The sequence below is a fragment of the Giraffa tippelskirchi genome, chromosome 7 (assembly GCF_054371585.1).
Source record: "Giraffa tippelskirchi isolate mGirTip1 chromosome 7, T2T-mGirTip1v1.2.pri, whole genome shotgun sequence".
In the NCBI taxonomy this organism is placed as follows: domain Eukaryota; kingdom Metazoa; phylum Chordata; class Mammalia; order Artiodactyla; family Giraffidae; genus Giraffa; species Giraffa tippelskirchi.
The window spans coordinates 10,533,681-10,544,116 of NC_137281.1; the positions used below are offsets into that span (position 1 = coordinate 10,533,681).

General features: G+C 59.1%; 1 protein-coding gene across 1 annotated transcript; it reads right to left on the reverse strand.

The window, feature by feature from the left end:
• Window positions 1-356: 356 nt before the first annotated feature.
• Window positions 357-10,046, reverse strand: BCL3 (BCL3 transcription coactivator). The gene is made up of 9 exons (XM_081505846.1): window positions 9,681-10,046; window positions 7,862-8,015; window positions 3,495-3,603; window positions 3,104-3,308; window positions 2,908-2,996; window positions 2,643-2,720; window positions 1,593-1,760; window positions 1,136-1,253; window positions 357-991 (listed from the first exon to the last, which is right to left on the reverse strand). The coding sequence occupies exons 1-9, from the start codon at window positions 9,934-9,936 to the stop codon at window positions 804-806; spliced, it is 1,365 nt and encodes a 454-aa protein (XP_081361972.1). The 5' UTR covers window positions 9,937-10,046; the 3' UTR covers window positions 357-803.
• Window positions 10,047-10,436: the final 390 nt, after the last annotated feature.

Genomic DNA, 10,436 nt, shown 5'->3' on the forward strand with positions numbered 1-10,436 from the left:
AGACCCAGAGACAACTGGAATTAACAGTTTACAACAGGTCAACACAGGCAGCTGTGGTACCACAGGGACCCACAAACCGCAGAGTCCTTCAGAGACACACACACACACACCCAAGGTTACTATGGAATCCAATAGGGTCCTCTGGAAAGATATCACACTTCATATCACCCTCCAGAAACAATGGCACAGTGACAAAACGATGCAATGTTTACAACACACCTGGAAGTCCCAGCATCGCCCACACCTGTCATTGTCAGTCTGAGACTCACTTGAGTCAGCTGGATATGGCATCCAGGTGTGTGCGTGTGACACTTCCTCCCAACCTCCTCATGTAAGAGACCCAGCAAAGCTAGGGATATGGTACAAAAATAGTTTATTACAAAAGAAATCCGACCAAAACGCCTAATAATTTACATGGATATCAGTGCCTGGTGTCAGCCCATCTCTCCCTCCTCACTGAGGTGGGTAGAGTGCAGAAGGGAGAGCTGTTCCTTGGTTCCACCAGCTCTGGGAGAGGAGAAGGAAATGAACGTTTGGGTGCAGTTCCAGACTGAAGACTGGGAGACAAGGATGCCTGAGAAAAATGGGGGTAAGAGTCCTGGGTTGGGGGCGGGGATGAGATCCACGAATATCCGTGCTGAGAAGAGGGGGATTATGGGTAAATACATGTGCTTCTGTGCAAATTCTGATCCAGAAGATGGGGGGGGGGGCAGAGTGAGATCTTCACAGTTTTCCAGGAGGGCTGACCCCACAGGGCAGCGAGGTCCCTCCTCACGAGTCCGAGATCTGCCCCCCCATTCCTCTCAGCTACCTCCTGGAGCTGGGGAAGGGGGCACCGGCCGGCCAGGGGCTCGGAGGACCCCGACATAGGGCAGGAAGGTCGGTGGAGATGGGGGAGGAAGGAAGAAACTGGGGGGAGCCATGGGGAATCCAGAAGGGTCCTTGGGGGGAGACTGGGAGGGCGAGGAGCGTGGTGATGCTGACAGAAGACCTGCGGGAAGACAAGAGAGAGGAGGGGGTGAGGGTGGCCAGAGGTTAGATCCAGGGAGGAGGAGGCTGGGGGTCCCGACTCCTGGGTGCTGAGGGAGGAGGGTTCTGGGAGTTGGGGGGCTGGCGTTGGGTGCTGGCTTCTCACCATTGGAGCTGAGGCGGCTGCTGCTCTCAGGGGAGGTGGTGGTGCTCCGGTCCGGGGAGGGCTCCGGCTGGGATGCCAGAGCAGGACGTGTGGCCTTGCCTCTCAGGATGTCGATGACCTGTGGGACGTTGCATGAGCACCTCCGGGCCAGCCCTGCCCACACAGCCCTGCCTCTCTCCCAGGACGTGCAAGGGGGTTAAGTCAATTCCTTTCTTTGGGCCTCAGTCTCTCCTCCGCCTAGAACTCACACTCACGCGTCAGGCTGCACCGGCTCGCCTCCACGCCCTAGCACTTACGCGCACACGCACACTGCCGCATCCCTTGCACACACATGCCACTCATCTGTCCCATCCCTGCAGACCGGCGCTTGGGGACAGACCCCTCCCCATCCAGGCCCCACCCCCCCAACTCCCGCAACTCCTGCAATCCCCTCACCGCCACCAGCGCGCGCACTCACCCGGCGGCTGCGCGCCACCATGAGCGGCGTGTCGTTGTGGCAGTTCTTGAGGCCGCTGTCTGCGCCGCTGCGGACCAGCGTGCGCACAAGCGGGAGGAGCCCGCGGCCGGACGCCGAGTGCAGCGCCGAGCTGCCCGAGTACATCTGCGCGTTCACGTTGGCGCCGTGCTGCGGCGGGGAGGTGCGGGTCAGGACCACCGCCTGGGTGGAAGGGGGCGGGACCCAGGGGCGGGGCCAGCACGAGGGGCGGGGTCATAAGCTGGGGCGGGGCCAGACCCAGGGACGGTCAGAGAAGGGTGGAAACTGGAAACAGGGGCGGGACCACGCGGGTCTGGGGGCGGTACCGAATCTACTGGCGTGGGACTCCGCAGCCCCGGCCAAGGCAAAGGGGGCGGGGTCAGAGAACGGCGGGGTCCAGGGGTCTGGGCCTGATCGCAGACGGAGTCAGAGCGGAAGGACAGCGCGGGGACTGGGCCAAAGCCGGAAGACAAGGGTCAGCAAGACTCTAGCTGGGCGGGGCCTGGAACGTTTTAGGGGTTTAGAGGAAGGAATGCGAGATGGCCCGAGTCTGGTTCGTAGTCTGGAGGAGTGAAGTCCTGCTGCTGCTGCTGCTAAGTCGCTTCAGTCGTGTCCGACTCTGTGCGACCCCATAGACAGCAGCCCACCAGGCTCCGCCGTCCCTGGGATTCTCCAGGCAAGAACACTGGAGTGGGTTGCCATTTCCTTCTCCAATGCATGAAAGTGAAACGTGAAAGTGAAGTCGCTCAGTCATGTCTGACTCGTCGCGACCCCATGGACTGCAGCCTACCAGGCTCCTCCATCCATGGGATTTTCCAGGCAAGAGTACTGGAGTGGGCTGCCATTGCCTTCTCCGAGTGAAGTCCTAGGGTTGGCTGAAAGAGGCCTAGGAGGACGGGTCGGGGCTGGAAGCGTAGCAAGCTCAGGTGCCAGAACTGGAAGGAGGAGGGGTCGGTGGCAGGGATGGAGCGACAGGCGGTCAGGGCCAGAGGAGAGGGTGGGCGAGAGGCCACAGGAAGGGGCTGCACCCACCTGCAGCAGCAGCTGCACCATACCCAGGCTGTTGTTTTCCACGGCGTGGATGAGTGGGGAGCGGCCGCTCTTAATGTCCTGCGGCAAGGAAGGAAGGTCTTGAGCGTCCCCTTGCTCTGCCCAAGCAGCCGGAGGCCCTCATCCCGACCCTGGGTCCAGCATCTCAGTTTCCTTAGGTACTTCGAGCCCCGTCCCATTGGCCCCGCCCCTCCCTGCTCCTCCAGGCGCCTCCATCCCACCCCAACCCCGACACAAGCGCGCTCACCACCGCGTCGATGTCCGCGCCGTGCTCCAACAAGAGCAGCACCGCTTCTTGGCACTCGGTGTTCACGGCCACGTGCAGGGCGGTGAGCCCTCAAAGAGCGGGAGACTCAGTTAAAAGTAGGCCTGGGGCTTTGCAGCCTCAGAAGGACTCCAGGTCCTACCAGACAGCCCCATCCAGCGCCCGGGTAGGTACTCACCATCGTAATTGCGGGCCTCCAGGTCCATGGTGCCCCCGGCCGCGCTGTCCAGCAGGGCTCGCAGGCAGGCGGGGCTGCGGTGCTCGCACGCCAGGTGGGCTGCTGTCTGGCCGTGGCGGTCCAGTGCCATGGGGCTGGCACCGGCCATCACCAGGAGCCGGACCACAGACGGCAAGGTGGTGATCACAGCCAGGTGTAGCGGTGTCTGGGGAACAGAGACTGTGAGGGACTCGTGTTTCCTGCCCTGCGACCCAGGCCTGCTTCCCTCAGAGTTTCCGAATCCTGACCCCCAGGGGTAGTCTGAACCAGAAATCTGAGCCCCTCCTCCATCAGATTCAAGCGTCAGGGCCCCCAGTTCTTCTTCCCCTAGGACTCAGGTCCACAGCCTCACCTGCCGGAGGTTGTTGTAAATATCCAGTTCCCGGCCGCCATGCTGGAAGAGGTTGACGAGTCGATGCACAGCTGGCAGATTGCCCTGCACCACGGCAATGTGGAGTGGCCTGGGGGTGCAGAATTACAGGCATGAGAGAGTGGTCACCTCTCACCCCTGTACGCTTAGCAGTGCTAACTCCAAAATGCTCAGGATGCTTTAGAAGTAACTAGGGTATCCAACCCCTGCTCCCCACCCCCATTCCCTCCATCCTGGTTCAGGCACCATCATCTCCCTCTTGGAGTGTCTCCTCTTTACTGGCCTCTCTAATTGCACACTGCCCTTCTGTCTGCCCCCCACATAGCAGCTAGAGAGACCCTTTTAGAACCTGAGTCAGATCATGCCCCTTTTCTGCACAGAATTCTCAAAGTCCTCACCATGGCCCACAGGCCCCAGGTGATCTTGTCTCTCTCTCTTCGATTCCTTTTGATGTCTTCTCTGTTCACTCTCCTCAGTTCACTCTGGCCACTAGCCTCCTTGCTCTTCCTCAAACATACCAAGCATGCTTGCCTCCTGGGCCTTTGCACTGGCTGTTCCCTCTGCCAGGAACAGTATCTCCCCCACCCCCATATCTTTGGGGCTAACTCCCCTCACTGGGGCCTCTGCTTAAATGGTACAGCAGCGGCTTCCCCCCCCGCCGCTTTATTTTCCTCCACATCATCACCTGACATCGTACACTTGTTTCCTGTCTGAATCTCCCTCGATAGAATGTCAACTCCACCAGGTAAAGCATTTTTGCAGTGACTGGTGCTGAGAAAGTGCTCCACAAACACCCTGAATAGATGAGGCCCGCTCAAGGATCCCTGACCATCCCTGAAGCTGGGGACCATGTGCTCACCCCGTTCTGGGCCACAGTTTTCTCATCTGTGGAATGGGTGGGGATGAACTGGATGGTCTTCATCCGTGGTGATTGGAGATCACATTCAGCCTCCAACCCAGGAGTAGGTACACGGGGCAAGTTTTGCCCAGAAGGGAGATGACGGCACAGGTGGGACAAGCTGGGATGGGGGTCACTGCTTGGGAGGCCGGACTGTGCAACCCAGATCCCCGCTTTAGGACTGAAGGACTCTATTTCCTCAGCTTCTGGGAAGGTTGTCAAATCGCGGCTCTCTCTGGGAATTACCCTCCGCTGAAAAGGGCTGCTTGCCCAGGTCATGGGGGTGGGTAGACGCCACCCAATGGCATCCGCTGACTGGTCCGTGTGGGCATAGAAGGCCCAGCCTTCTGGCCCCAACTCTCTGAAAGGCCGCTCCAGCTGCCATATTCCCTGTGGGATCCCTGAGGCCCTGTTGAAACTACAGAGCGGCTCGAATTCTCCCTCGGCCCAGTCCTGCTTTCTCCATCCCCGCGGGCACTGGGCTGGAGAACCCTTTCCAATAAACCTCCTGCCAGCTTCTCAGGGCCCCCGAAGATGGAAGAGCCATTCAGAGCTGAGGACAATCTAGGATGATTGTAGGAGGGTGGGGAGACGCTGGCGCTGAGGCCATAAGGCTGGCTGAAGTTACACAGGCCCCACAACCTCTCTTTAACGGCCATTTACTGGGGGCAACTTCCTTCTCACCCGCCGCTGCTTGTTGCCAAACCTGGGCCAGGCTAAGAGAGGTGAACGGCGGTCCTCCCCACGGCGGAATTGAATCCACCTCCTAGGTGCTGGAGGCAGAGAAGTTCTGCAGCCCCTGAGGGCTTTGCGGGGGCTGAGCCAGGGTTGCAAATTGGGTTGCAAGTATCTCTTGCCCTGAGGCGTGGGCAAAGTCACGTGGCCCTTTACAGCCTCGGGTTTCTCCTCGGTAAAGTATCGCCCGCAATAACTCCCAGCTCCCAGGAAGAGATTCTGCAGGTGAAACGCTGAACTCGGATCCTGAACCGGGAGAGCCACATTTAAAAAAAGAAATCTCGGGGGAGGGATCGGACCTGGGCCAGGGGCCCCCGGGGAAGGGCTCCATCCCCTCCCCGCATCTTTCAGGACGCCCCGCCTGGGTCCCCTTCGGGGCGGGCGGGGTTAAGCGAGGGCAGAGGGAGAAAATGATTTCAGAGAAACCGTCCAGGCCTGAGTTCCCATAAACGCGCGGGCCGCAGGGGGTGGGGCGGGGCTGGAGGAAGTGGGGACGGGAGGGGCGGCCCAGCCCTCGGACTTCCAGTAACAGGTCTGCTGGGCGGGGCTCCGCTTCCTGCTCCCGGGGGAGGGAAGCCTGGCCCTTTGGGGATCTACCCCGGCCACCCCGGCACCCCAACTTCCATCCTCGAATGAGGCGGAGAGGGGAGCCCGACCCAAAGAGCTCTAGTTACCTTGGGGGTAAGGAAGGACCCCAATTGCTCCAGCCAGGGGACCCCGCTAGAACTCCATCCCGCAGGGTTCAGACTCCAGCTGCCTCCCTGTTCCCCACATCCTGGCATGCATCCTCCTGCGACCCTGGCATACGATGCCCTAACTCTTGGCGGGTACGAACTGTCCCCATCGCTCCTAGTTCTAGGACCCCCGGCTGCCCTGCCTCCCGGCGCCTTACCCGCTCAGCGGTCAAGGCATGTAGTACCCCAACTTCTGCCCTCTGGGACTCAGAACGCGTCCCCCCACCCCACCCCTGTGGAAACTCAGACTTCCAGCTCCCCACTGCCAGACCTTTGGGAGGTGGGGGTGGGTGATTGCAAATGCCCTGAGATCTTACTGCCCTGAATACCTCGAAGTCCGGCCTCCGAACCGTAGCATTGTCCCTTTGGGGACCCAGACCTAGCGTGTCCCCCCACCCCGCCCCCGCCCGGCCTGCTGCCCATTCCGGTAAAGCCTTGGCCCCAGCGGAAGGGGTTAAGGTTAGAGGGAGCGCCAGGAGGGGGAGGCTGCGAGTGAGTGACGGGTGCTGACGTGGGGAAGGCAGAGCAGCTGGGCTGCGGTCAAGTTCTGCGGGAAGGGATTTCCCCCACCAGGCAGCTGAGGCAGAAGTGTTTGCTTTGGGGGAGAAGGGGGAGGGCGGGGAGGGAGGCTGGGGCGTGGGGCTGGAGACTGGTGTGCCAGGTCGTCTTCTGCACCCGGCTTTCACAGGCTGCAAACAAACCACCCTTGGGGACAGAGACAAATTGAATCTATTTCACAGATGACCCCACAGGTACCCAGAGGCGGCGGGAACTAGTTTTACTGAGACCTTTGTGTGTAAATATATATATCTTTATATATACACATATATATAAAGATACATTTATATCTCAGACACTTTGTCCTGCTTGGGTTCACAAGGATAGTCCACAACCACCCTGGTAGCTCTGTTCCAACAAAATCCACTCCCATGTACTGAGTACCCACTGTGTGTCCTGTCTTGTTCTATGCACTGTAAGTCCTGTACTTCACTGCATTGAATCCCCATTGTGATCATGAGGCCTGATTTCCAGATAGGGAAACTGAGGCTTCGGAATGTGAAGTCACCCAGGAGTCAGTGGTGGAGACCCCCCACTTTTCTTGCATCCCCCCCCTGTGGTTTCCAGAGTCCCAAAGCTGATTCCTAGATAATTGCTTTATTGAAATCATTTCTTTTCTGCCTCATAGAGACCTTCATCTTGTGGTTCTTGTTTGTACAGGGGGAAACTGAGGTAGAGAGGTGTGAGAAAGTGACCAGCTGAGATTCCATCCAAGGTTGGTAGAATTACCATAACCATGGTGGTCAAGTGTTGTGAGTGCTAGGCCTGGGCTAAATGATCCCATGCAGGATTTCTTGGTGGCTTCATGCAGCTCAGAAGCCTGTCCTTCAAACAATAGATGATAAAACCATGAGATTTGTGAAATCAACTTAAAGAATTGTCAGATTAATTTAGTAGGCTATGACCAGGAAACAGCGACATAGACTAGAATAGAAAACCCCAAAGTAGTAAGCATGAGTGCTGTTTTGTTCTGTGCAATTTTTATTTCAAGTTTATATATGTGTGTGTGCTTAGCAAAGGGTAATAATGATAATAGTAACATTAATTAATACAGATTGAACGCTTTCAATCTACGAGGCTCTGGGCAAGGAGCTTAACATGTATAATTCATATAATAAGTCAGTCTTAAAAGTAAAATGTCTTTCTCACTTTTGGCTTTTGGTAAAAACTTTAAAGCCCACTGCTTCAAAAACAGTCCTGGGGGGTAAGGGCTCTCAGGGTGCCCATTTTTCAGAAGAGGAAACTGAGAGGGAAAGGGGCTTCCTCAAAGTCGCACAGACAGGGGAGGCAGGATTCTAACTCAGTGCGGGCAACTTGAGAGCTCGTGCTGAGTGCCCCTGTGTTGCAATGGGTGGCTGAGGTGGGTGGAGGGTTGGCCTCCCCACCCTTCTACTCCCCTTCATGAACGGGGGACTGTCACTCACGTATCTCCATCCTCATCAGCTCGCGTGGCCATGGCGATGTCAGCTGACAGGGGGTGTTCCATGGAGCACACCACGGGGTACAGAGGTGTAGGCAAGTTCAGCAGAGGAAAGGGGGAGCCCATGGTCGGGGTGGGGTACAGGGACAGCAAAGGTCCTGGGAAGAGAAAGGACATGCATGAGGCCAAGCCCACAGATCATCAACCTGCCCCCCAGCTCCAGGCCTTCGCTCTTGTGTTACCTGCCCTTTTCCCTTGGTCCCTTTTGCATCTCCTCCTGAGCCCTCCAAGCCCAAGACAAACTCCTCTACCACGTCCCTCCTCTGTGTTCCTGCAGCTCCCCTCCCCAGCCCTGGACATTGTCACTTATCTTTACTTCGGTCTGACCCCTCATCTTCTACTAGGCAACGATTCTGCACTATCGCCCAGCATGGGGACCTCAGGGCCAGTTTGCTGAGTGAATTTGTGGCTGAGGAAGGTAAGGGTGGATGAAGCACCAGGTGTAGGGGGTGGGGTGAATGTGTACAGAGTTTGGGGAGAGGGAGTACTGCCAGAATCCGGCACAGATCAAACTGCTGGAAGGCACCGGGCTAGCTGGCAAATCCACATCTACTCATCACTCAGATGGGGAAAACTGAGGCTCAGGTTTTCATGGGGGAATGGGAAGGAGAAGGCAGTGACAGGCCTCCTGATGGAGGGCTTGAAGCTGTACCCTGAGGGGATGAAAGGTGCAGAAACTGGGCAAAGTTCTGGAGGCCCAAGGCCTGGGGTCTCTGCAGCTCTGGGGGTCACTGGGAGATTGTGAAGTGGGCACAGCTGTGGGAGAGGCTGCCCCCTCCTGGATATCAGGGACGGAGACAGGATGGGAAGAATAGTGTCTATTCTCTGTCATCTCCTGGTTCTTGGGGGCTCCATTCCTGAAACCCCCAAGTTTCCTGGTCCTTGTATGTTCAATACCAGGCCTTGGTGACCTCAGGCCTTCTGCCCAGAGACCCCCAAATCCTTCCTGGTCCTAAATCCTTGAGGCCCAGAACTCCTCAGTCCTGCCCCCCAGTTCTTAGAATCCTCAGTCCCCAAAGCCCCCTCTAAGGCCACCTGACCTCATGACACCAGTGAGACACTGATCACTTGCAAGCACACAGTACCGGGTGCTTAGAACCCCAGATCTCTGTCCTGCTGACTGTTAGGACCCCTGGTATTGGGATCAGTTTCCTTGGGGTTTTGTGATCCCAGATATTGGAGTACTCAGTACTCCCACTCTGTGCTGATCTTCTCCTGACATCTGGGTTCCTGAGATTTTGACAAATGGGGATCCTTAATATGTCTCCTTAGAACCCCAGCCTCTGTTCCCCTCACTCCCTTTGACCCCACATAAAGTTCAAGGATCCCCAAACCCCCAGCTTCTTGGGTCCAGCTGCTGATTCCTTATAACCCTATATATCTGGGTTCTTAAGAGTTTATAATTCTGTGTTCCTGGGACTTGACTCCCTGAGACCCGGTATCTGGACTGCTGGGCACTGTTTCCTGGCTCCCTATAGGTGGGTCTCAGATCTCAGGACTTCCACACCCAGCTTCCTAGAACTCCGGTATCTGTGTCCCAAGGTGCTGGCTCTCTGAAGCTCCCATATCTGCACCCCTGGGACCTCAGTCTCTGCCCGCAACTCCCCAGGAACCCCCTCTCTGTGTTCTTGGGACCTTGGCTTCTGTCCCTCGGCTCCCCCGAGGCCCCCTGTGTTAAGGTCGGAGCTCTGCCGCCTGACTCGGGTGGTGACCCTCTGCACTGCCTGCCCCCCACCCGGCCATGACCCGCGGAAGCCACTCACCCTGGTAGTAAATTGCCTCCGGCCGCGCCAGGCCGTGAGGGGGCGCGGGCACAGCCGGTGTGTCGGAGCCACCGCGGAGGGGATCCGGGGGGACGACGGGGCCCGCAGCGCCGCGCGGGGCGGCGGGCTCCGGGGAGGGCGCGCGCAGAGGGCGCTTGCGGAGCGGCAGCGCGGCGCCCGGGGGTCCAGTGGCCTTGGGCCGGGTGCGCAGGTCCACGGGCCCCTCGTCCATGGTCCCCGCGGGGCATCGGGGCATGGGGCCGCCGGGGACGGCGGCCGAGCGGGCGGCCGGAGCGCGGCTGGGCTCGGCGGCACGGGAGGGTGGTTGCGCCGAGAGCCGGGACTTCCCCTGCCGCCGGCTGAACTGAAGGGACTTTTGTCGGCCCGGGCGGTGCCGGCTGCCCGCCTCCCCGCCCCCGGCCCCCCCGGGGCCACCCGTCCGCCCCAGGGGTTTCCTGGACCCGCCGCCGCTCCCGCCGTCCCGCGGTGCAGCCCGCCGATCGCCCCGCCCGCGCCGCGCCCCGCGCCCGCCCCCTCCCGGCCCCGGGGCGCCGGGGGCGGCTGGGCCTAGGCGGGGGCCGGGGGTGAGCAGGGGGTGGGAAGGAGGCGGGGTCGCCGGGTTGCGGGGTCCCCACCCCTGCGGCTGCGGGCCTCAGGCTGCGTCTCCGTCTCTCTCTGGCTGTAGGTCTCTATCTCTGTATCTTAGTCTGGAACTGTCCCTGACTCGCGGGTCTGGATGGATGTCTCTGTATCTCT

Bases quoted from the DNA above. Each gene is read 5' to 3' on its own strand.
- BCL3 (XM_081505846.1), bottom strand. From the start codon at position 9,936: ATGCCCCGATGCCCCGCGGGGACCATGGACGAGGGGCCCGTGGACCTG. The intron at 3,309-3,494 runs GTGAGGCTGTGG...TCTGTTCCCCAG, and splicing joins TTTACAACAACCTCCGGCAG to ACACCGCTACACCTGGCTGT. The intron at 992-1,135 runs GTGAGAAGCCAG...GTCTTCCCGCAG, and splicing joins CAGCCGCCTCAGCTCCAATG to GTCTTCTGTCAGCATCACCA.